General features: G+C 45.8%; 1 protein-coding gene across 1 annotated transcript; it reads left to right on the forward strand.

The window, feature by feature from the left end:
• Positions 1-3680: 3680 nt before the first annotated feature.
• Positions 3681-21299, forward strand: LOC311132466 (phosphatidylinositol 4-kinase beta-like; the record flags this gene model as incomplete). The annotated part of the gene is made up of 12 exons (XM_084165753.1): positions 3681-3765; positions 4058-4458; positions 16516-16743; positions 17006-17239; positions 17373-17482; positions 17603-17707; positions 19413-19536; positions 19650-19763; positions 20029-20180; positions 20468-20600; positions 20845-20965; positions 21118-21299. 12 exons carry the CDS (start codon positions 3681-3683, stop codon positions 21297-21299), a joined length of 1989 nt encoding a protein of 662 aa, XP_084021879.1.
• Positions 21300-24590: the final 3291 nt, after the last annotated feature.

The raw sequence follows: 24590 nt of genomic DNA on the forward strand, positions 1-24590 counted from the left end.
AGCAAAAGCACAAAGCTCCGACACAAAGGCAGGAAGCAACAACACACAAAATACTTAGAACAAAACCAGGAACTTATAGGACACGTAATAATTACACAATTGGACACAGGTGATACAGACAGACAAACATAATCAACTGCAGACACATAGAACGGTGGCAGCTAATACTCCGGGGACGGCGAACGCCGAAGCCTGCCCGAACCAGGAGGAGGAGCAGCCTCGGCCGAAACCGTGACACCTAGCCAGTCTCCAGATCTCAACCCCATAGAAAATCTTTGGAGGGAGTTGAAAGTCTGTGTTGCCCAGCGACAGCCCCAAAACATCACTGCTCTAGAGGAGATCTGCATGGAGGAATGGGCCAAAATACCAGCAACAGTGTGTGAAAACCTTGTGAAGACTTACAGAAAACGTTTGACCTGTGTCATTGCCAACAAAGGGTATATAACAAAGTATTGAGAAACTTTTGTTATTGACCAAATACTTATTTTCCACCATCATATGCCAATAAATTCATTAAAAATCCTACAATGTGATTTTCTTGATTTTTTTTTCTCATTTTGTCTGTCATAGTTGATGTGTACCTATGATGAAAATTACAGGCCTCTCTCATCTTTTTATAATAATAATAATATGCCATTTAGCAGACGCTTTTATCCAAAGCGACTTACAGTCATGCGTGCATACATTTTTGTGTATTGGTGGCCCCGGGGATCGAACCCACTACCTTGGCGTTACAAGCGCCGTGCTCTACCAGCTGAGCTACAGTGGGAGAACTTGCACAATTGGTGGCTGACTAAATACTTTTTTTCCCCACTGTACATCCAAAGAGGGTGGCTGTTGAGGAAAACCAGTACACCAACACAAATCTTCATTAGGAGATAAAAGTAATCAGAGGCTAAAAGAAAATGGCAGACAATAGAAATCGAATGCGTATGTTACGGCTGGTTAGTGTTTTAATTACGAAGGACTCCCACAAATCTATTGTCTCTCTAAAAAACTGTAGGCTGCATATTGGTGGTCAAAGTGGTCGAAACGGTGTAGTGATCCTCGCTAATACAGTGAGCCACATTACAATTCTGACCAAGTGGGTTAAATCTGTTGGAGCTATGCGTAGGGTGTGTGCCTTTCACGCATGTAACCTGGGTTCGCTTCCCCGCCCCTTGTTTGCTACAATATTTTAGGAAAGGGACATCTTCATGACCAACAATCTTACTCTAAAAACGTTTGTGAAAAAAGTTTGGTCAGTCTGTGAAAGTTAGAAAAGGTTGGTTAGTCTGTGAAAGTTAGAAACTTCCAGCAGGAATTGACAGTCATCAGTCAAGGTGGTTGGATTATATAGCTACAGTGGTGCTATGCTTCCAAAAGTGCTGGTGATAAAATTAACATTACTGGCATACACATTTCAAAACAAAAGCCTATGATCAGGTATGGAGTTTTGGAAATGTTGTTAAACCCAACAGTCTATACTCTATAGCACAAAGTGTGATGTCCCCGATGATAAAATTGCATGTTACTCTAATTGTGAGATGTGTTACAGTTTACAATAGGCTACTTGGGTCTACTATACCTTCATCCTTTATTAAAGCATTCGGTTGCTAGCATTATCTCCACAAGCAAGGGTATCCTGGGGAAAGACAAATCTTCTCCTCCCAGTAGACTAACTGAATCAAAGCCTCTAACATTACTGCTAGATAGCCATGTAAACACGAACCTCAGTGGCAGAGCTAAAGCTCATCTGAGATCTTGCATAGGCTGCTGTTTACCATAATCAGGATATTTTTTTACAAACCTTGGCGATACTTTCTTTGTTCTCGATTCGGAAGAAACTTGTCTCTTATGAACATCTGTGTGCAGTTGCAGGTGGAACTCCAAAAAACTGAGAATATTTAGAAAAATATTAAATCCACTTTTTGTATTGAGCGATAAATACCACTTGCATATGTGTAGATCTTTCTTTTGGTCGCACTGTGGGAAGTGCTGTCATTAAGGCTACTTCTACAAGCGGCCGCAGCCGCTTCGCATAGAAACGACTAGTTACTGCAACGGTGTTGGGAAATGTGAGATGTGCACAGCTAAAATGCCGAGGACTGTGCAAAAGGTGGATTTAATATATTTTTTGTCGAATTTTCTCTAGTTTTTGGAGTATGCTACCTGTAACTGCACACAGACGTTTATAAGAGACACATTTCTTCCTAGGTTAGGGGTCTATAATTGTAAAATAAATGTGTTTGATTGAATAACTAGCCTAATCTAACTATCGTGGTCATACATCTGGACTCTTCATCATCATCATCAACACTTTGATTTACTAAGGAATATTCCAATAGCAACTGGTTGCTAGGGGAAACGAGACGCTAGCATTATCCTCTTGTTGTGAGACTGAGAGGAAGGATTGGAGAAGTGCACGAGGAGGGGTGGGAAGCAGAGAAGACGGAGCATGGTTGAAATTCCACCAAATGGATAAGAAGAGGCAGACAAAGTTTGACACATTTATGTTTTCAGTGGTTGACCGACACGAATGAACGAGTAAACCTTATTTTAGCCTAGTGAAGTATCACAAATTAATACCTCAGTATTAATTATCCACTGCACGGAATCTCCATGAGGGCACAAGTCTGCATGACGATTTTCGCGTAAAGAGAGGCAGCGCGGGAGAGCTGACTTGTCGCCTGGCAGGTATGTTCTGCTATTTTGAATAAAGCTAGCCATACAGCTAATATAAGTTTTAGGCTATTATTAATTTCGTATAGCTAACTAAATAAATGAAGCTATCTAACAGCAATGCTGTTGTGGGCTTACACATGTAATAATTACAACCAGGAGCCTATAATGGAGGAAGTCAGCTTTTCAGTCAGTCCTATCATTTATATTGAAAATAGGTTATTATAACACAAGGTAAACACACATTTACAATAATTGTTAGGTCTATGTTATTAGCCAAAAATGTACTGATACAAGTACAGAAACATTAATAGCCAGAGGCAACCTAGGCTACACTGCAATTAACACTATACTTATTATACACGCTATGTTCTACAGTGCTGATTCTAAGAACAGGGTTAATTCCCATAAAGTATTAGTATCTCTGTCTCTATCACATACATGCATGGCCAAGGAAGATAGGTTGCATAAACAGATACAAATATAGAGCGATAAGGCGCAAGGGGGACAGGGGAAGAGAATAAACAGTGAGAGGGAAAGAATTGGTGAGTACGCTCTGTCCTGTAAATGCCAGAGCACATCAGCGCCGGAGCTACATCTAGTTTGATGTAAGGAAGTAGCCTACTCGATTGCCTATCCAGGGGCCTTGTATGTGATCAGACCTGTTGAAGGTGGGGTTCGTGTGTGAATGTGAGTATGAAAGTGTGAGTATGTATAGCTGTAAGTATGAGAACGTATCAGTGTACCATACCCCGTTCAAAGGCACTTAAATATTGTGTCTTGCCCATTGACCCTCTGAATGGCACGCATACACAATCCATGTCTCCAGGCTTTAACCTCTCCTCCCCTTCATCTACGCTGATTTGAAGTGGATTTAACAAGTGACATCAATAGGATAATAGCTTTCCCCTGGTCTGTCATGGAAAGAGCCATCAAAGATGGAGCAGAAAAAGATGGAAAATGAGAGACAGAAGTAGGAGAAGAACAAGAAGTTGGGACAAAAGAGGCATCACAAAGATATGAAGTTTAAGAAGGCCCAGAAGGATTTCATAAAGGAGAAATGGGTCAAGGTAGTCAGAAACAAGTATCTGGCTGCTTTTAAGAGTGAGAACGAGTGGGACAAACTTACACAGAAACGGATTAAAGCTGACTAGAAGAAACAGGAGGACCTCAAGACAAAGGAAGATATGAGAAAGGTGGAAACCAAAGAACACAAAGGCAGCCAGAAGAGAAGAGGCTGCAAGGGAAGAAAAACCTATGATTGGTTTTGGAAAAACTGCAATGGTCCTGCAACAAGTGGAAAATAAATCTGTGTGTTTGTATGCGTGAGTAACTTCCATTTTAGTGTCCGGTTCCACTGTAACCCTTTAAGAACATTCAAAAACGTTTCCACAAGAATTAGAAAATGGAGCTTGGCAGGTAAAAACAACAGATATCGGCGCCTACTCCTCCGACATGCACATCTCTACCCAGCGCCACTCGCGCGGCACCAAGCTGCGCAAGCTAATCCTCTCAGACGAACTAAAGCCCCACTCAGCTTCTAAAGGTGTGGGTCCCGCCGGTGCTGCGGACGCCAGCCCTGGGCTGCGGGACGTTGCCCACATTCGACACCACCAGCGGCACACCGTGGAGCCGCCCCCGGCCCCCGACAGCCAAATCATCCCTGCCGATGCCTACCTCTCGCCTTCCAAGCGGACACATCAGCGATCCAAGTCGGACGCCACGCATTGCACAAGCCTGGGGAGTAGCCTCAGGAGAACAGCCAGCAACCGCAAGGTGGAAAGCGGCTACGATGAGGTGAGTACCTTTTTTAACATATTTTGTCATACAAAAAGAGGGAAGGGAGAGTGGGATCAGAGTTGTAGAGTATAGAATGTCTTTGTACGTTTTTAATCTTTAATAGTAGGCCTGTTGCATACATGTTCTCTTTTATAGTCCCTATGGATGATAAAGCACAGGAAACCCTGAGTAACCTGAATACCAAGTTTTTCTCCATCTGTGTGTCAGTAGTAAATGGTTGTCCTACAGAACACTGTGGGATTCAGCAAGGGAAACTTAGATCAGCCATGCTGGAGTGTGCTGAGTCAGCAATACTTTTTATTATTCGCAGGTGCAGCGTTTGCTTGCGACTTGCAGGCTCATCTTCCATGTCTCACAATAATATTACTTGTGCAAAAACTGTTCTGTCAAAATTGAACATTCTTTGGGAGCCCAGGAGTACGAGTTTTGGACATTGAAGAGTGTTATTCCAGCTCTTTCTATGGTCTAGCCAGACTACCCTCAGTCTAACTAATAAAGAAGGGGGTGGGGTTAGGTAGCATCTGTCCCACATCTCCAGAGTTCCCTCCCTATTGTTTTGGGCGTGCAGTGTCCTCCCTCTCCTTTTTGGCTGGACTTCTCAGCCAGATTGCTCTGCAGCTGGTGTCAGAGTGAGGTTGAGGGTGGGTCCCTCTCGAATGGAGAGCTTGGTGAAAAAATTGGTCACTTTCTATCATTGCAGACATTAGATTGTTTAGCAGATGCTATTGTGAGCATGTTTGTGTTGGGGCAGGATTTGTGTCAGTGTTGACGAGCGATATGGTTCTGGTGGAAGTTTTCTGCTTCCTCTTATCTGGCCTTTCTCTCGGTCTCACTGATTGTCTGGCTTGCAACCTTCTGTCAGCCCTCTCTCTCTCTCATCAGGGGATCAGTTATTTTATGAGAAATCAAATTGGGTAGTTTTAGATGGGACAAGGTCCTGAACTATAGCAGAAAGATGGTCCCTCTCCCCTCGTTCAGCGCTTTCTTGGACTCTCCCAGGCATCTTGCTGTGTTATGCATTTTCTCCCTACTACCAATGTTTCCTCTCACCTCTAGTCTCTCTCTCACCTCTCTCTATTCTGTTTTTTGTGCCTGTTTTTGTCATCCTTTTAAAAAATCCTCTACCCATCCCTCTCTCAGCTAATCTCCTCTCCTTCTCTTTCGCTCTCCCTCACTCTGTTTTCCTCCCCTCCCTTCCCCACGTATGCCTGCATCAAACCTCCCTGCTGATGTTGTTGTGGCCAGTGATCCCTGTTTAATCTGTGTCTGTGCTGTGAAGAATCCTGTAGGGCAGGCGGAGCACATTAACAATCCACAGAATGCAACCAACAGCCCAAAGGAGTTCAAGGGCACTTCGCTTTATTGACTTTGCACTTTAGGATGTATTAGCAAAGATGGGCAGAAACTGCTTCTCCAATAGAAATCCCCGATCACGCTTGTAGGTGATGTTTTGGCAACGTTAGCTAGCTAAGCTCATGTGCAAAAACACATCGTCAGGTTTAACGGTCGTGCAGGCCTTCAAATCAAAGGCACATAGATTCAAGCTAGGCTTAAGTAGCGGAAACTGTCATTACTACAACCTCATGAAAGTGACAGGTTTTTATTTTCAACAAAAACAACTTTATATCAAAGTTTTTGTCAAATAAAAACCTGTCACTTTCATGAGGTTGTAGTAATGACAGTTTCCGCTACTTAAGCCTAGCTTGAATCTATGTGTTGCATTTAGATTTCGAGAAACTTAACAACTAAGAATACATTTTTCACTTCTCCCATTAACTTACCAAACCCTGGTCTGGTCTGCTGAGTCTGCTTCGCAAGCATTATGGGAAGTCTCGCGTGTTGCGCCTCTGGGTTTAGAAACTCTGTGGTATTAGTACACAGTGATCACTAGTTGGATGCCAAGCAGTCCATTTTGCTTTGATAATAAATACTGTACTGATAGTCCTTATTGATAAGGCTTCACACGCCATCTTGTTAGTCCTGGTTATTGGCCTAAGGACTGACCTGACTAATTTTGATTTGATCTTTTTACTTGGCCTCTGGCTGGATTGCAACAGTGAGGAAAAACCAAGATGCACCAATCACAGTGAAGAGGAAGAAGAATGCTGTGAAATATGTCCACAATTTTGAGCCGCGCTGTAATGTGAGTGGGACCACCCCCGCAGTGCAGATTGGGTGGGTGTTGCATTACAGCCCTTTTTTGTTTACAGTCTGGGCTCAGCTGTCAGTGCCCAGGTATGCCCTCTCCGCCTCACTACTTCCCTCTTCCTGCCCACCTCGCGTCGTCTTGGCAACATAGCCGCCGGGCTGGGGCACTGTGGTGGATTCAGATAGCACCATTTTCCCCCCAGAGTGGGATTCAATGGAAACATACATGAGGGGTTTAACTACAGATGCAGCTGTCGCTTTACACTAATTATTTCTGTTTCTATATACACTACCTTTCAAAAGTTTGGGGTCACTTAGAAATGTCCTTGTTTTTGAAAGAAAAGCATTTTCTTTGTCCATTTTTAAAATAACATCAAATTGATCAGAAATACAGTGTAGACATTGTTAATGTTGTAGCTGGAAACGGCAGATTTTTAATGGAATATCTACATAGGCGTACAGAGGCCAATTATCAGCAACCATCTGTCCTATGTTCCAATGGCACGTTGTGTTTGCTAATCCAAGTTTATCATTTTAAAAGGCTAATTGATCATTAGAAAACCCTTTTGCAATTATGTTAGCACAGCTGAAAACTGTTGGGCTGATTAAAGAAGCTATAAAACTGGCCTTCTTGAGACTAGTTGAGTATCTGGAGCATCAGCAATTGTGGGTTCGATTACAGGCTCAAAATGGCCAGAAACAAACAACTTTCTTCTGAAACTCGTCAGTCTATTCTTGTTCTGAGAAATGAAGGCTATTCCATGCGAGAAATGCCAAGAAACTGAAGATCTTGTACAACGCTGTGTACTACTCCCTTCACAGAACAGCGCTCTAACCAGAATAGAAAGCGCGTATTACACTGTATTTCTGATCAATTTGATGTTATTTTAATGGACAAAAAAATTGCTTTTCTTTTGAAAACAAGGACATTTCTAAGTGACCCCAAACTTTTGAACAGTAGTGTGTGTGTGTATATATATGTGTGTGTATATATATATATGTCAGAATTACATGGCCAGTTGTCACGATCGTCTAATGAGGAGGACCAAGGCGCAGCGTTGCGGGTGAACATATTTATATTTATTAACTAGATCACACGATCAAAACAATGAACGAAACATGAAGTCCTTCGATACACAAACCAAAAGGAACAAGAAACCACAACACAAAGTGAAAAGACCGATAGTTAAATATGGCTCCCAATCAGAGACAACCAGCTGTCACTCGTTGCCTCTGATTGGGAGTCACTCAGCCCAACATAGAAAATCAAACATAGAATACACACCCTGGCTCAACATAACATTGTCCCCAGAGCCAGGGCGTGACACCAGTATTGAATAGAGGAGAATCCTAGCAAATTCTGAGCGTTTGAGAGACTGTTTTACAACCGGAGTATGCAATATTGGTTTCATCAACACACCTGTATCAACTGCATGTCGGCCATTTGCGGTTATACGTGAGTGCCGGTGGAAAGTTTATCTGGATATAGGACATCTGACATGACAATGACATTAATACATGCTAATAGTTAACTAGCGAGAACCAGCCACTCACTATGTTTTGAAATGGCTATCTAGTTAGTCTATAGGCGATATCATTATTTTACCTGCTGCGCAATGTCTCTCACCCCCTCTCTCCTCTGGCAACTACCCACTTGAACACATGCAGGTGATGGACACACCATTACTTTTCCAAGATTTTCATTGCTGACCAAAAATTGTCTATAACTGGGTAAATAGCTCACTAACTAGCCATCAATATCAACATGTTCACGTGGAGCTAGTCTCGCTTTGATCTCAAAAACACATCTTGCGACTGCATGATTGAAAGACCACTCGTGCCTGTAGGCCTACAATAACAGAGGACACTTTGATCAAATTCTGATTGGGGTAGCATAATTGTTTGATTTTTGTGATTTTTAGCGTGAATTTTTTTTTTTTTTTACTTATCCGTTCGGTCAAGCATCAATGTCGGGCCCAGCATTATTCACTTGAACATAAAGACGTTCGGTGGCAGGCAAATGCCTCAACATTGATTTGACTGCTGTAAAATCAGTTGTAGGTCTTTAGACTGACTTCCTTATCAGATAGGCTAGTACAGAGGAGCTATGCGTTGTCAGCTCCGCCCTTACAAAATGGTATTCTAACACGTCGCCCTGTGTTCAACAATCACCTGGACAACAAGTGCAAAGGAAGTCTGCTCTACTGCTGACGTACATGCACACAGAGAAAATGCATTTCTGCCACACCTTGTTGTGTTCTGCAGGTAACCCAAGCCTCAGGCTCTGTCTCCCTGTCGACTCTATCCCCAAGGCAGTTGTCATCAGCAACGTGTACTTTGGTTACATGTCTATTGGGTGAGCAGTTACTGTCTATACAGGTACATTCCGGAAAGTATCCTACAGCTAATTGCTCATTTTAGGCTAGACTCCTGAAATGCATTACATATTTGAAAATCTAATCAGCATGAGAATTACATTTTCAGTTATTTGGATCCAGTTGCGGTCAAATACACTATATATACAAAAGTATGTGGACACCCCTTCAAATTAGTGGATTTGGCTATTTCAGCCACAACTGTTGCTGACAGGTGTATAAAATCAAGCACAGCCATGTGATCTCCATAGACAAACCATGGCAGTAGAATGACCTTACTGAAGAGCTCAGTGACTTTCTACGTGGCACCGTCATAGGATGCCACCTTTCCAACAAGTCAGTTTGTCAAATTCCTGCCCTGCTAGAGCTTCCCCGGTAAACTGTAAGTACTGTTATTGTGAAGTGGAAACGTCTAGGAGCAACAACGGCTCAGCCGCAAAGTGGTAGGCCACACAAGCTCACTGAACGAGACCGGCGAGTGCTGAAGCGCATGGCGCATAAAAATCGTCTGTCTTCGGGTTCCAAACTGCCTCTGGAAGCAACGTGAAGTGGGTTCCCATGGCCGAGCAGCTGCACACAAGCCTAAGATCACCATACGCAATGCCAAGTGTCGGCTGGAGTGGTGTAAAGCTCACCGCCATTGGACTCTGGAGCAGTGGAAACGCGTTCTCTGGAGTGATGAATCATGCTTCACCATTTGGCAGTCCGACGGACTAATCTAGGTTTGGCGGATGCCAGGAGAACGCTACCTGCCCAAATGCATAGTGCCAACTGTAAAGTTTGGTGGAGGATGAATAATGGTCTGGGGCTGTTTTTCATGGTTCGGGCTAAGCCCTTTAGTTCCAGTGTAGGGAAATCTTAACGCTACAGCATACAATGACATTCTAGACGATTCTGTGCTTCCAACTTTGTGGCAACAGTTTGGGGAAGGCCCTTTCCTGTTTCAGCATGACAATGCCCCTGTGCACGAAGCGAGGTCTGTACAGAAATGGTTTGTTGAGATCGGTGTGGAAGAACTTGACTGGCCTGCACAGAGCCCTGTCCTCAACCCCATCGAACACCTTTGGGATGAATTGGAATGCTGACTGCGAGCCAGGCCTAATCGCCCAACATCAGTGCCCGACCTCACGAATGCTCTTGTGGTTGAGTAGAAGCAAGTACCCGCAGCAATGTTCCAACATCTTCCAACATGCCCACGATTTTGTAATGAGATATTTGACAAGCAGGTGTCTACATACTTTTGGTAATGTAGTGTATATTGTCACCCTTGCACTTTACAATGGAGTGCAATAGAGCAGAAGACTCGTTTGCTACAACACCTTGCTTGTTTCAGCAAGGAGCAAAGTTTCATCATGTTGTTGAGTCCATGAACAGTTGTTCCACAAAAAAAAAGACGGGTTATTTTATTTTCGTGCCGGCTTCATCCATAACCGAGTGGCGCAGTGGTCTAAGGCACTGCATCTCAGTGCTTGAGGCGTCACTACAGACCCCCTGGTTTGATTCCAGGCTGTATCACAACTTGCCGTGATTGGGAGTCCCATAGGGCGGCGCAGAATTGGCCCAGCGTTGTCTGGGTTTGGCTGGTGTAGGCCGTCATTGTAAATAAGAATATGTTCTTAACTGACTTGCCTGGTAAAATAAAAATATATATACGGTAATTGTGCCAGCCCTAACAGGACTTGACTCTATATGATAGAGCAGACATCCACTCTACCTTTTCAAATCTATTAATTACATTTTGGGAAGTGTTACCCAGCCACTTTATTTGATTGGAACACCAATTATTTTGCCTCGTTAAGCATGGGTCCAGAATCAGTTGTTTTGAATAGGGAAATCCGATCCCAGTAACACTCGGGGACCCTTCCTCAACAGAACGTCCTGTCCACTCTGGAAGTAATGTCAGGAAGTCATAACGTTTGGTCATGATCCAGAAAATACACTTCTTCACAGGAAAGGCATTTTGACATTTGACTACAAAAGTAGAATGCTAAGGAAGCTGCTTGGTTTGCCTGTCAACACAAAAAGACCAAGGAAATGCTATGAAATACAGGTTCCTCGTCCTGGAAAATCTGTGGTTTTGAATAGGCCTAACTAGGGCTGTGGCGGTCATGAAATTTTGGCAGGCGGTAATTGTCATGCAAATGACTGCCGGTCTCACGGTAATTGACCGTTAATTAACATAAACATGTTTAGCTCGCTTTTGGAACATCTAGATTTTAAAAAGTCAAAGTACATTTTTAATATAGCCATCACAATAAAATCCATTATTGATTTAGTTGTGATAGGCTTATAAACCAGGGAATGTCTTAGAAATCAAAACATAAAGGGCTGCATGATGCAACTCTATATATTGATGATTTGGAGAGGGGGAGATCTAATCAATGGAAGATGGAATTAAAAGTGAAATGAGAGGCTACAACGACCAAAAGCCAACGGGTATGCTGCTATTTACGCTATAGTCTGAGTGGAGTTATGTGTAGGCTAACTGGGGGCCAGTATAAAAAAATATATGTATTCACTAACTGTAAGTCGCTCTGGATAAGAGCGTCTGCTAAATGACTAAAATGTAAATGTATGTAATGTTATGGCTAGGCTCAATTAGCCGAGTTAGCTAGCTTCTCTCAGTTTGATACAGTCAAGACAGGTACTGAATAATCGGATTGGATGATAAATAACTACCAAGAAGTTAACAGTGGTTGCGGTCTCTCTCTCAGGCTCATGGTGCTTACTCATACATTCACACACACACCGAACGGCCTCCACTCCCTAACAGCCTCGCTCTCGCTCTCTCCCCTCCCATGGGTCCGGTTGAATAAAGTAGCAAAACAATTGGCTTTTCTGCTGCTTCCCTCACTCGGATCAGACCAGTTGTCCTTTCGGGAGAGTTTTTAAAAATGTATGCATATTGGGTCTGTGACACTCTGGCTCTAGGACTTGTATATGTGAGCCAGGGTGTATCTCATTTGGTGGTGTTGGGGATGGGTGAGTTTCATTTTGTTTGTATTTAGTGGTGATTGGTTAATGACTCCCAATCGGAGGTAACGAGTGTCAGCTGTCGGCTCGTTATCTCTGATTGGGAGCCATATATATTCTGTGTGTTTTCACCTTTGTTTTGTGGGTTATTGTTTCTTTGTTGCTGTTAGTCGTATTCAGTATAGAACTTCACGTATCGTCATTTGTTGTTTTTTCGTGGTTGCTTTAATTAAATAAAGTCATCATGTTCACTCCACGCGCTGCGTATTGGTCCGCTCCTTCAGACGATCGTGACAGAATAACCCACCACAAAAGGACCAAGCAGCGTAACAAGCGGCAACAGGACCTACCTACACAGGAGTTATGGACGCCTCCTAAGGATTTTTGGACATGGGAGGAGATTCGGGCTGGAAAGGGTCCTTGGGCACAACCGGAGGAATATCACCGCCCTCGTGAAGAGCTGGAGGCAGCCAAAGCCGAGAGGAGGTGGTACGAGGAGGCAGCGCGAAGGCGAGGCTGGAAGCCCGTGGAAGAGAGGCAACCCCAAGAAATTTTTTGGGGGGGGCACATGGCTTGGGCGACGGAGCAGCAGGAGGCTGCCACAGGGAGAAAAGGAGAGAAGGCTAATGGAGTACGGGAGTCATTGGCGAGTAGAAGGAGGGAAGTTGTTGTGGCACGGCATGAGAGACTGAAGTGTGTTACCAGTCCGGTCCGGCCCGTTCCTGATCCCCAGTTAAGGCCAGTGGTGTGTGTTCCCGGTACGGACCGGCCTGTTCCTACTCCACGCACCAGGTCCACGATGTGCGTCGCCAGCCCGGCCCGGCCTGTTCCTGCTCCACGCACGAAGCCTACGGGGTGCGTCGCCAGCCGGCCAGAGTCTGCCGTCTGCCCAACGGCGCCTGAACTGGCCATCTGCCCAACGGCGCTGGAACTGCCCGTCTGCCCTATGGCGTCTGAACTGCCCGTCTGCCAAGCGCTGCATAAGCCGCCCGTCTGTACTGAGCCTGCAAAGCCGCCCGTCTGCCATGAGCCTTCAGAGCCGTCCGCCAGATCGGAGCCGCTAGAGCCTTCCGCCAGACAGGAGCCGCTAGAGCCTTCCGCCAGACAGAATCATACACTTGCTATGGAATCAGCAGGAGCCGACGCAGCCCATACTAGACTGGAAGCTCAGGTTCGGGACCAGAAAGAGCAGCTCCTGCAGATGGGAGCCGCCCTGCTGGAGGTGATGACTGCAATCCGAGGCTGGGGTCCGCCTCCACCGCCAGCCGCCCAGCCAGCACCATCAGCCAGCCATGAGCAGCCAGATCCGTCAGCCAGCCGTGAGCAGCCAGACCCGTCAGCCAGCCATGAGCAGCCAGATCCGTCAGCCAGCCATGAGCAGCCAGATCCGTCAGCCAGCCATGAGCAGCCAGATCCGTCAGCCAGCCATGAGCAGCCAGATCCGTCAGCCAGCCATGAGCAGCCAGATCCGTCAGCCAGCCATGAGCAGCCAGATCCGTCAGCCAGCCATGAGCAGCCAGATCCGTCAGCCAGCCATGAGCAGCCAGATCCGTCAGCCAGCCATGAGCAGCCAGATCCGTCAGCCAGCCATGAGCAGCCAGACCCGTCAGCCAGCCATGAGCAGCCAGACCCGTCAGCCAGCCATGAGCAGCCAGATCCGTCAGCCAGCCATGAGCAGCCAGATCCGTCAGCCAGCCATGAGCAGCCAGATCCGTCAGCCAGCCATGAGCAGCCAGATCCGTCAGCCAGCCATGAGCAGCCAGATCCGTCAGCCAGCCAGGATCCGCCAGAGCCGTCCAGCCAGGATCCGCCAGAGTCGTCCAGCCAGGATCCGCCAGAGCCGTCTAGCCAGGATCCGCCAGAGCCGTCCAGCCGGGATCCGCCAGAGCCGTCCAGCCGGGATCCGCCAGAGCCGTCCAGCCGGGATCCGCCAGAGCCGTCCAGCCGGGATCCGCCAGAGCCGTCCAGCCGGGATCCGCCAGAGCCGTCCAGCCGGGATCCGCCAGAGCCGTCCAGCCGGGATCCGCCAGAGCCGTCCCGCCGGGATCCGCCAGAGCCGTCCCGCCGGGATCCGCCAGAGCCGTCCCGCCGGGATCCGCCAGAGCCGTCCCGCCGGGATCCGCCAGAGCCGTCCCGCCGGGATCCGCCAGAGCCGTCCCGCCGGGATCCGCCAGAGCCGTCCCGCCAGGATCCGCGAGAGCCAGCCAGCCAGGATCCGCCATCTAGTCAGGTGCTGCCCCTTAGCCCGGTGCTGCCCCTTAGTCCGGTGCGGCCCCTTAGCCCGGTGCGGCCCCTTAGTCCGGTGCTGCCCCTTAGCCCGGTGCTGCCCCTTGTTCCGGTGCTGCCCCTTATCCCGGTGCTGCCCCTTAGGCCGATGCTGCCCCTTAGTCCGGTGTTGCCCCTTAGTCCAGGTGGGGTTAGTTGGAGGGTGGTCATTGGGAGGAGGCTACCGAAGCAGGTTGTGACTGTGGTGGGGTGGGGATCACGACCGGGGCCAGAACCGCCACCATGGACAGACGCCCACCCAGACCCTCCCCTAGTCCTGATGTTGGTGCGCCCGGAGTTCGCACCTTTAGGGGGGGGTACTGTGACACTCTGGCTCTAGGACTTGTATATGTGAGCCAGGGTGTATCTCATTTGGTGGTGTTGGGGTTGGGTGAGTTTCATTTTGTTTGTATTTAGTGGTGATTGGTTAATGACTCCCAATCGGAGGTAACGAGTGTCAGCTGTCGGCTCGTTATCTCTGATTGGGAGCCATATATTCTGTGTGTTTTCACCTTTGTTTTGTGGGTTATTGTTTCTTTGTTGCTGTTAGTCGTATTCAGTATAGAACTTCACGTATCGTCATTTGTTGTTTTTTCGTGGTTGCTTTAATTAAATAAAGTCATCATGTTCACTCCACGCGCTGCGTATTGGTCCGCTCCTTCAGACGATCGTGACAGGGTCCGGGGCTTTCCCGTGTCCATTTCGGAACAGGAACTGTAACTCCCATAATTATTTGTCCTCATCATTCAGATTATTCAAATTAAATCATGATGTGATTAGAGGGACAATAGAGCACTGAGTTCCAGGCCATTAGCAAGTTTGGTAGGCTATCCATCAGCACCGTTCATTTGCGCAGTTTTGGATTGGGAGTACCTTTACCAACAGGAATTTAACTGCGGTCACGACTAGTGACTGGCGGTAATAAGGTCACCGCAACAGCCCTAGCCCTAATCTGTGTGTCAACGCCACCTTTAGGCTCTGTTTCAATGTCCACACCAACTAGCACATGTATGCATTGGGCATGATTTCTTTGTGGTATAAAAGTATGGACATTGGCATGTAGTGCAATGGTCTCAACCCCTTGGGTTGTTTTTCTCTCTGTAATCGGATAACTTGCTTCATGTTTTTGAAAAATGCTTCTGGGAGTTTTGGAATGGGGAGACTCAGCTAAATGTAAAGACACCTGGAGTAACCTTTACTGAAGGAGAGTCAGTCAAAGTCAGTCATAATTACACACGTTTACACATTTTACATGGTAGTCCTAAGCAACAAATACGCCACTGGCAGTAGTTCATGTGGCAAAAATTGGCCTACCTGGTATTAAAGGTAGACTCAGTGGGATGACGTAGATGCAGAAAGTAAACAGCATAGTGGGTCAATTTCCACAACAACTAAGAGCGTTGAAGTGCGAGGCTCAACTTCTCCGCTGTTTTGGTCCCTTGGCTACCATGCTGTAACAGTGCGACTGTGTGAGCAAAGTATTTTATCTCGCTCATCTCAATATCTGCGGTGCTGCTCGTGGCAACATACATTTCACTGAGTCTACCTTTAACTAAGAACTAACAAATTAACCTTTTTTTCTTGTGTGTTAAGTATTTTAACAAAAATGTTAACTGTCCCATATGTTAGCCTACTTAATTGGAACTTGTTTCCATAACAAAACAAAATGTAAGTACTTGTTTTATATAGTAACCTTATGATTGAGATGTTATCTAATTTCAAAGTAGCCTTAATGGTGGACTGTAGAACAAAGGACTTCCTAGATTTGTACTTTGACCTACTATAATGGTATTGAATATTGCTCATACTTTTAAATATGAAGATATTGGACACCATAAGTTGACTAAACATCTCCAAGGCCCAAGAGCTTGTTTGGTATCTGGGTTTCGCTCAAGTCTCTCTCATTTTAACCATTGTGGTACTGATCTCTGGTGCTGGTATGTGGTACTGCAATGGGTTGACAGAATTTAATTTATTTGCTTCTTTCTCCCTGTGCCCATGCATTCTTAGTCTTATACCTCCCCTTGGTTTTCTCTTCAGATTCCGCTCCTAAAACATCCTTCTTTCAATTCCCATCATACCCATCTTCCTCCCTCCTTTCTCAGCCTCTTTTTATTTATTTATTTTATTTTTTGTGTGTGCAGTCATTCAAGGAAGGACCCTAAAAAAAAGATGTGCCACTTGTTATTTGCTGTAGCTTGTTGTAAATGTCTTCAGAACACAAAAAGACATCTGTCTTGATCTAGATTCTAACCAGCTCTCCTCCTCCTAACCTTGCTCCTCCTCTCTGTAGCCGTTGCGCCTGACGCTGCAGAGGGAGTTCATCAAGTCTCTGATGGGCATCGGAAAGCGGCTGGCCACGCTGCCCACCAAGGAGCAGAAGACCTGGCAGCTCATCTCAGAGCTGTCACAGCTCAACCACAAGCTGCCAGCCCGCGTCTGGCTGCCCACTGCAGCCTTCGACCACCACGTGGTGCGCGTTCCCCACACACAGGCCGTGGTGCTCAACTCCAAAGATAAGGTGAGGCAACTTGTTGTAATACACATGTATAAGGAGGTACACACACAACAGGCTCCAAAAACAAGGTGACCAGAATGCCTAGTAGTTTGACACGATTAATTAGTTAACTCATTTGTTCGTTTGTTATTTATTTCCTGAGGAGCCTGGAGTTTAGATGGAGTGGGCCCCAATGCTCTTTGTCAATGGGACTTCCTGCATAAATGTACCTTACAAAAATAGGTCTAGAACTCCAGTGACCTCTTCATTCTCCCCTTCCTCTCAGGCCCCGTACATCATCTACGTGGAGGTGCTGGAGTGCGAGAGGTTCGAGACGTCCGGCATTCCCCTGCGCATCCCGGAGACATGCATCCGCAGCGCCCGCTCTGTGGACAACCTCCTCCCGGAGTGCGTTGGCATCACAGCCGAGCAGCGCGCCGGCAGTTTCTCCACCGTGCCCAACTACGACAACGACGACGAGGCCTGGGCCGTGGATGACATTGGCCAGTTGGAAGTGGAGGTGGGTACCCATGGCAACCACATGGTGGCACCGTCTGACTTTAAGTCACATTTTGATGACTAGGTTGTTGGGGAAGGAGGAGGTGAATCAGATTTGAATGTACTTTAACTCTGGGGTCCTTCTATGGTTCCAGCTCCCAGAAGGCCACACCAGTAGCAGTGACAACATCTCCCAGTTCTCTGTGGACAGCATCACCAGCACGGAGAGCAAGGAGCCTGTCTTCATCGCCGCTGGCGACATCAGGTACAGGGTCACTGCCTGACAGAATTGCCCTGCTAGCTTGTAGTTTGTCTTTAAGACTTTCTTGTTATAGAGTTTTGGTCTGGATAGCTGTTTTACAACCGCGTGTTTCTTTTGTCTTAGGCGACGTCTATCAGAGAACCTGGCCCACACCCCCACAACGTTCCGGAAAGATCCGGAGGACCCGTCCGCTGTGGCGCTCAAGGAGCCCTGGCAGGAGAAAGTCAGGTGGGTGATTGGTACATAGAAATATACACTGCTCAAAAAAATTAAGGGAACACTAAAATAACACATCCTAGATCTGAATGAATGAAATAATCTTATTAAATACTTTTTTCTTTACATAGTTGAATGTGCGGACAACAAAATCACACAAAAATTATCAATGGAAATCAAATGTATCAACCCATGGATGCCTGGATTTGGAGTCACCCTCAAAATTAAAGTGGAAAACCACACTACAGGCTGATCCATCTTTGATGTAATGTCCTTAAAACAAGTCAAAATGAGGCTCAGTAGTGTGTGTGTGTGTGGCCTCCACGTGCCTGTATGCCCTCCCTACAACGCCTGGGCATGCTCCTGATGAGGTGGCGGATGGTCTCCTGAGGGATCTCCTCCCAGACCTGGACTAAAGCATCCGCCAACTCCTGGACAGTCTTTGGTGCAACGTGGCGTTGGTGGATGGAGCGAGACATGATGTCCCAGATGTGCTCAATTGGATTCAGTCATAGCATCAATGCCTTCCTCTTGCAGGAACTGCTGACACACTCCAGCCACATGAGGTCTAGCATTGTCTTGCATTAGGAGGAACCCAGGGCCAGCATATGGTCTCACAAGGGGTCTGAGGATCTCATCTCGGTACCTAATGGCAGTCAGGCTACCTCTGGCGAGCACATGGAGGGCTGTGCGGCCCCCCAAAGAAATGCCACCCCACACCATGACTGACCCACCGCCAAACCGGTCATGCTGGAGGATGTTGCAGGCAGCAGAACGTTCTCCACGGCGTCTCCAGACTCTGTCACGTCTGTCACATGTGCTCAGTGTGAACCTGCTTTCATCTGTGAAGAGCACAGGGCGCCAGTGGCGAATTTGCCAATCTTGGTGTTCTCTGGCAAATGCCAAACGTCCTGCACGGTGTTGGGCTGTAAGCACAACCCCCACCTATGGACGTCGGGCCCTCATACCACCCTCATGGAGTCTGTTTCTGACCGTTTGAGCAGACACATGCACATTTGTGGCCTGCTGGAGGTCATTTTGCAGGGCTCTGGCAGTGCTCCTCCTGCTCCTCCTTGCACAAAGGCGGAGGTAGCGGTCCTGCTGCTGGGTTGTTGCCCTCCTACGGCCTCCTCCACGTCTCCTGATGTACTGGCCTGTCTCCTGGTAGCGCCTCCATGCTCTGGACACTACGGTGACAGACACAGCAAACCTTCTTGCCACAGCTCGCATTGATGTGCCATCCTGGATGAGCTGCACTACCTGAGCCACTTGTGTGGGTTGTAGACTCCGTCTCATGCTACCACTACCAAAACATCAGCCAGGAAGCATAGGAACTGAGAAGTGGTCTGTGGTCACCACCTGCAGAACCACTCCTTTATTGGGGGTGTCTTGCTAATTGCCTATAATTTCCACCTGTTGTCTATTCCATTTGCACAACAGCATGTGAAATATATTGTCAATCAGTGTTGCTTCCTAAGTGGACAGTTTGATTTCACAGAAGTGTGATTGACTTGGAGTTACATTGTGTTGTTTAAGTGTTCCCTTTTATTTTTTTGAGCAGTGTAATTACTAGAAGAGACAAAATGGATGGGCATACACAATCCCCCACCCGAGGATACATGTCTGTCCCACTTAGTGCAGCGAAGACAACACATTGTGGCATTGTAAAGTCATTTGCTGTGTCTCACTATTTCTTTCCGCTCTCTCCATCCCTCAGGCGGATAAGGGAGGGCTCCCCTTACGGTCACCTGCCAAACTGGCGGCTGCTGTCGGTCATCGTGAAGTGTGGGGACGACCTGAGGCAAGAGCTACTGGCCTTCCAGGTGCTCAGCCAGCTACAGGTACTTGACTCTCCACAGTAGAGTCCCATTCCACAGAAATGCTCTGAATTATTTATTCTTATTAGCATTCATTCAATCACTAATTCGCTCCACTACTCCCCTTTCCTCTCCAGTCCATCTGGGAGCAGGAGCACGTCCCCCTGTGGATCAAGCCCTATAAGATCCTGGTGATGTCATCGGACAGCGGGATGATCGAGCCCGTGCTGAACGCTGTCTCTCTGCACCAGGTGAGCAGAGAAAATGAGATGGACCCAATTGTGCACTTGAAATCTCATGACAAAGTTGCCTAACAATAACTTCAAGGCGAGTTGTTTAGCTATGTAATCCAGTACCTCTTGGGATGAAAGATTTTGATAATCTAAGTAATGGTTGATCACGCACTGGAATTTCGTGTCAGTTGCTAATTCTAATGGAATGCCGTGTCGGTAGCTTTTTCTAATGGAATACTGTGTCTGTTGCTATTTCATACAAAATGCTGTTTCTGTGCTCCAGGTGAGGAAGCAGAACCAGCTGTCTCTGCTGGACTACTTCCTGCAGGAGCACGGCAGCTACACCACCGAGGCCTTCCTCACCGCCCAGTGCAACTTTGTGGAGAGCTGCGCCGGCTACAGTCTCATCTGCTACCTGCTGCAGGTTAAAGACAGGTGGGCAGCCCTCCCTTTTCACCCCTCTTCAGTTTCACTCGTTACATTACTCACATGTTCCATTTCCCCTCTTAGCTTCCTTTGTCTTTGAGCCTGTTTGGCTACATTTACACAGGCTGCACAATTCTGATCTTTTGCCAATAATTGGGCAGAAGGTCAGAATTGGCCTGCCTGTGTAAACACAGTTTTTGTGGTCTGATATCAACTACCACATCCCACCCTCTCCTCTATTCCTATACCCTTTACTCAGTTCCCCTATCCCTCATCTCCTTTCTGTCTTTCTCCAGACACAATGGAAACATCCTCCTGGACTCAGAGGGCCACATAATCCACATTGACTTTGGCTTCATCCTGTCCAGCTCGCCCAGGAACCTGGGCTTTGAGACCTCCGCTTTTAAGCTCACCAGCGAATTTGTGGATGTGAGTCAAATGAATTATACTGCATGCGAATTTGCATTGTCATATAAGTGTAAACTGGAGAACACTGTGGAATTGATCATACAATCTAGCTATAAACCTCACAAAATGTTCACTGCATAAATGCATACATTTGTTAGTGTTCAAAGATGCTATTAGCGAGTTTGCTGGTTAGCTGCAGTAGCCTGCATAACCTGTTGGTTTTTTATGTGTAAAGACTAACCTCTGTTGTCTGTGGTTCTCTCAGGTGATGGGAGGCCTGGATGGAGACATGTTCAACTACTACAAGATGCTGATGCTCCAGGGCCTGATAGCTGCTCGCAAACACATGGAGAAGGTGGTCCAAATAGTGGAGATCATGCAGCAAGGTACTGTTAGCTAAAACGGTATATTAGCATGACCAATGTGTTGTGGTGTTTTTCCATAAACATTATCTATCTGCCCGGTTTCTCTGTGGTCTTGGGATTGCAACTCCTCTGACTCCCTCTCCCTGGGTCTCCCCTCTCTCCTCCCCCACCAGGCTCTCACCTACCCTGCTTCCATGGCTCCAGCACCATCCGCTACCTGAAGGAACGTTTCCACATGAGCCTGACGGAGGAGCAGCTACAGGTGCTGGTGGAGCAGATGGTGGATGGCTCCATGCACTCCATCACCACCAAGCTTTACGACGGCTTCCAGTACTTCACCAACGGCATCATGTGAACAGTTCGACACCAAACTCTACTACATGGGACAACCACATGGGAGAGCAAGCAAACTTACATATAAAGATGGTGGTGAACATGTGCATATGGACTCACGCATGTGTGCTTGCCATAGCAGCACATTTAGGAAAATGGACTTGTGTATAGACTAGTGCTACAGGACCTGTTTGCAAACTTGGTATGTTCTTTGTCTTAGACGGACCACTGTTTACCCCCTCCTTGTTTTGGCCTTGTGGAGGGGGAGTCCGCACCTCCTCTCCCTCTTGTCCTCCTATCCGTAGGACATTTACCGCATTGACTGTTCTAAAACGAGGCATAACGCACAGTTCAAATCACACACGAAAAGGATAAGTATCAATATCGGAGAAGGTACTTCATTGAAAAGGGGGAGGGGCAATGTGGGAGTGGTCTATATTCAGAGGAGCCAAGAAGACTTTTCTCAGAATGGATGAAAAATGAATAACTGTAGATCAATTGTGCAAGAGCATCACAAAGCAGTACATATAGAATATATGTACTTATTTTTGTTCTTAGAGCAAAATTGACTTTGAGAAGTTGAGAAACCACTATGTAACGACAACGAAAGCACAAGACATATCAATTGCTGAGGTTTTCTAATGGACATTTTCTTTGTTCTCTGAAAGTTCTGTGGTTATCAAGAATGAGCCAACCCGAAGAAAGGGGAAAAAGGACTATAACAACCATTGGTGTATGAGTGTTATCTGTCTGGAAAACAACTCCTTAATCCAAGGTTTTTATGTGTTTTGAACGATGTTTAAACTTGAACTGGAAAATTGAACTAGGACCAACTAATCTCTTATTAGGGGTCCAAGCATGCAGCAAAGCTGCTGGTTGTAAGTGTTTTTGTTCCCATCCTTAATAGCAGGTGCAGTTTCATTTCAATCTGGGTTTTGGACAACTGGGGCTCATTCAGTAGGGCACATCTGTAACGCACTTAGTGTTATAGATAGAAATGCAATGAATAGAAAAGAGACTGTTCTCTATCGTCACAGTTCAATTCTCTAGGGACTCTTGTCCTTACTGAATAAGCACCATGCAACAGTCTGTCTAGTATCTGAAACCATCAGGAAAGGGCAGGACATTTTACCATTTGAATATGCAGACTGTGTCATACCAACATGCATCATGTAGATATTTTCTAGTTTCACTCTGTAAACCACCATACTTGAAGGAACATTAATGTAGTAATGAGCCTCATGCACTTGATGACAGTTATGTTGAACCAAAATGGCTACCTGTGGTTAAATTTACAAAACCATTACAATGGATTTATGCAAAAACTCAACATTGCTGTTCCACTAATGTTAGTCTTTAATCTCTAACAAAATGTGTATATTAACACATTATTATTATTGTATGTTATGTTAACTTAGGTTGCATATTTAAAGAATGCTCAAACGTTCCTCTGGTTGGCTCTCGGATGCATTCCTGTGAATAACTCGGGCCAATCCAGAGAGAGGGTTGTCCTTGAGCAGATTATGTAAATAATGGGAGTGTTTCTCTCATTCCTCTGTCTGTTGGACTGTTTTATTTCTCCTTGTTTTGAACAGTATGAGCTCGCTATCACAAGTCAACTTCCTTGATTTATGTGAATTTTTAAAATATTACTTCTTTTTTTTTGCAGTCTCAAACACAAGCATGTATTCAGTATTGAAGAGAGCGGTTTCAAGAGCTACATGCTTGGATAACTTATTACCTGCTCATGTCTTATGTTTGAAAGCTAAGTCGTTGGTGGGGGGCTTTTGTGTGTAGAAAAACGGACAACTTGTCTCTCCAAAATGCAGTCATTCCTGTGAGCAAACAGATGCCTTGATGTACGGGAGGTACAACTTTTATCAATGCAACAGTTGGGACAAGGGTGTACAGGTCATGTACCCAGGAAGTGCTTTTATCAGTTTAACACTCCTGCTTACTTTTCTCTAAATACTACTTCATTGCCTTTCCCTTCATTCATTCCAACCCAAACATTATTCTGTAAGATTATATAAATAACTAAAGTGCATTTATCTTTGCTGGAGCGGGTTCTGTCAGTCAAACCTGGGTGTTGATTTTGATGTCTCCCCATTCAGAACCATGGAGAAGCAGAATTTTTGTCTTCGTCCAGTGTCACACCAGATAAATGCTTGTCCATTCAGATGGCCCTGAGGCCAAGGGGTATATTCAGTGCAGAACAATGTTCAGACTGCTCCAGATAGAAATGTATTGTATAGATCACACTTGTTTCAAATCGAAAGTGATGTCTGCTCTATATGTATGATTTTTGCCTTCAAAGTTCTGAACATTGTGCCTTCCTGAAAGAGACATGGTTTTAGACGGAATTGGTTCACACCAAGCAAAGCATTTATTCCAGTAAATTAACTATGGTTGATATGGAGTGCCTTGACCTTGATACTAAAGACATTTAGAATGTACAGGGGAAGAAATATTGTCCACTTTACATTGTATCAAAACACTAACACTTAAGAAGCGTTCTAATTCTGTTTCACTTTTCATTCACGTGGTACAGAGACTGACCTTTTATCATGTCGAGACTAAATGCATGACTCATTCAATAAATCGGAAATTGTTTAGTTTTTTACTTTTCTTGGTTTTTAACATTTTGATAAATATGACATATATAGACATTCATTCAGACTAGTAGTTTGTGTTGCAGTAGATTTATACAGTTTCCCATAAAGGATAGACTAGCCTCGACTATTGTTAGTTCAGCAGTTTAATATGGAATGACGCTCAACGTGCTATGGTAGGCTATTGTAATCAACTGGCGATTTTAAATAAATATTATGAATACTAATAATTTGCAGCGCTGATGCCACTATGGCTGTGTTGAGACGGGCAGCCCAATTCTAGTATTTTCACTAGTTGGTCTTTTGACTGATCAGCTCTGATGTGATTGGTCAAAAGACCAATTAGTGAAAAAATATCAGAATTGGGCTGCCTGTGTGAATGCAGCCAATAACTTCTAATGCTAGGGTTATAGCTACTTTGTCTGACTCTACAAGGTGTCGAAAGCGTTCCACAGGGATGCTGGCCCATGTTGACTCCAATGCGTCCCACAGTTGTCTCAAATTGGCTGGATGTCCTTGGGCCATTCTTGATACACACGGGAAACAGTTGAGGGTGAACAACCCAGCAGTGTTGCAGTCCTTGACACACTCAAACCGCATGTGCCAGGCACCTACTACTAGGGGTGTAACGATTCGTTTTAACAACGATTCGATTTGCATCACGATTTGTGGTTGTTGATACGATTCAAGGACGATATTGG

The sequence above is a fragment of the Coregonus lavaretus genome (genome assembly GCF_964263955.1).
Source record: "Coregonus lavaretus genome assembly, chromosome: 7".
NCBI classification, from domain to species: domain Eukaryota; kingdom Metazoa; phylum Chordata; class Actinopteri; order Salmoniformes; family Salmonidae; genus Coregonus; species Coregonus lavaretus.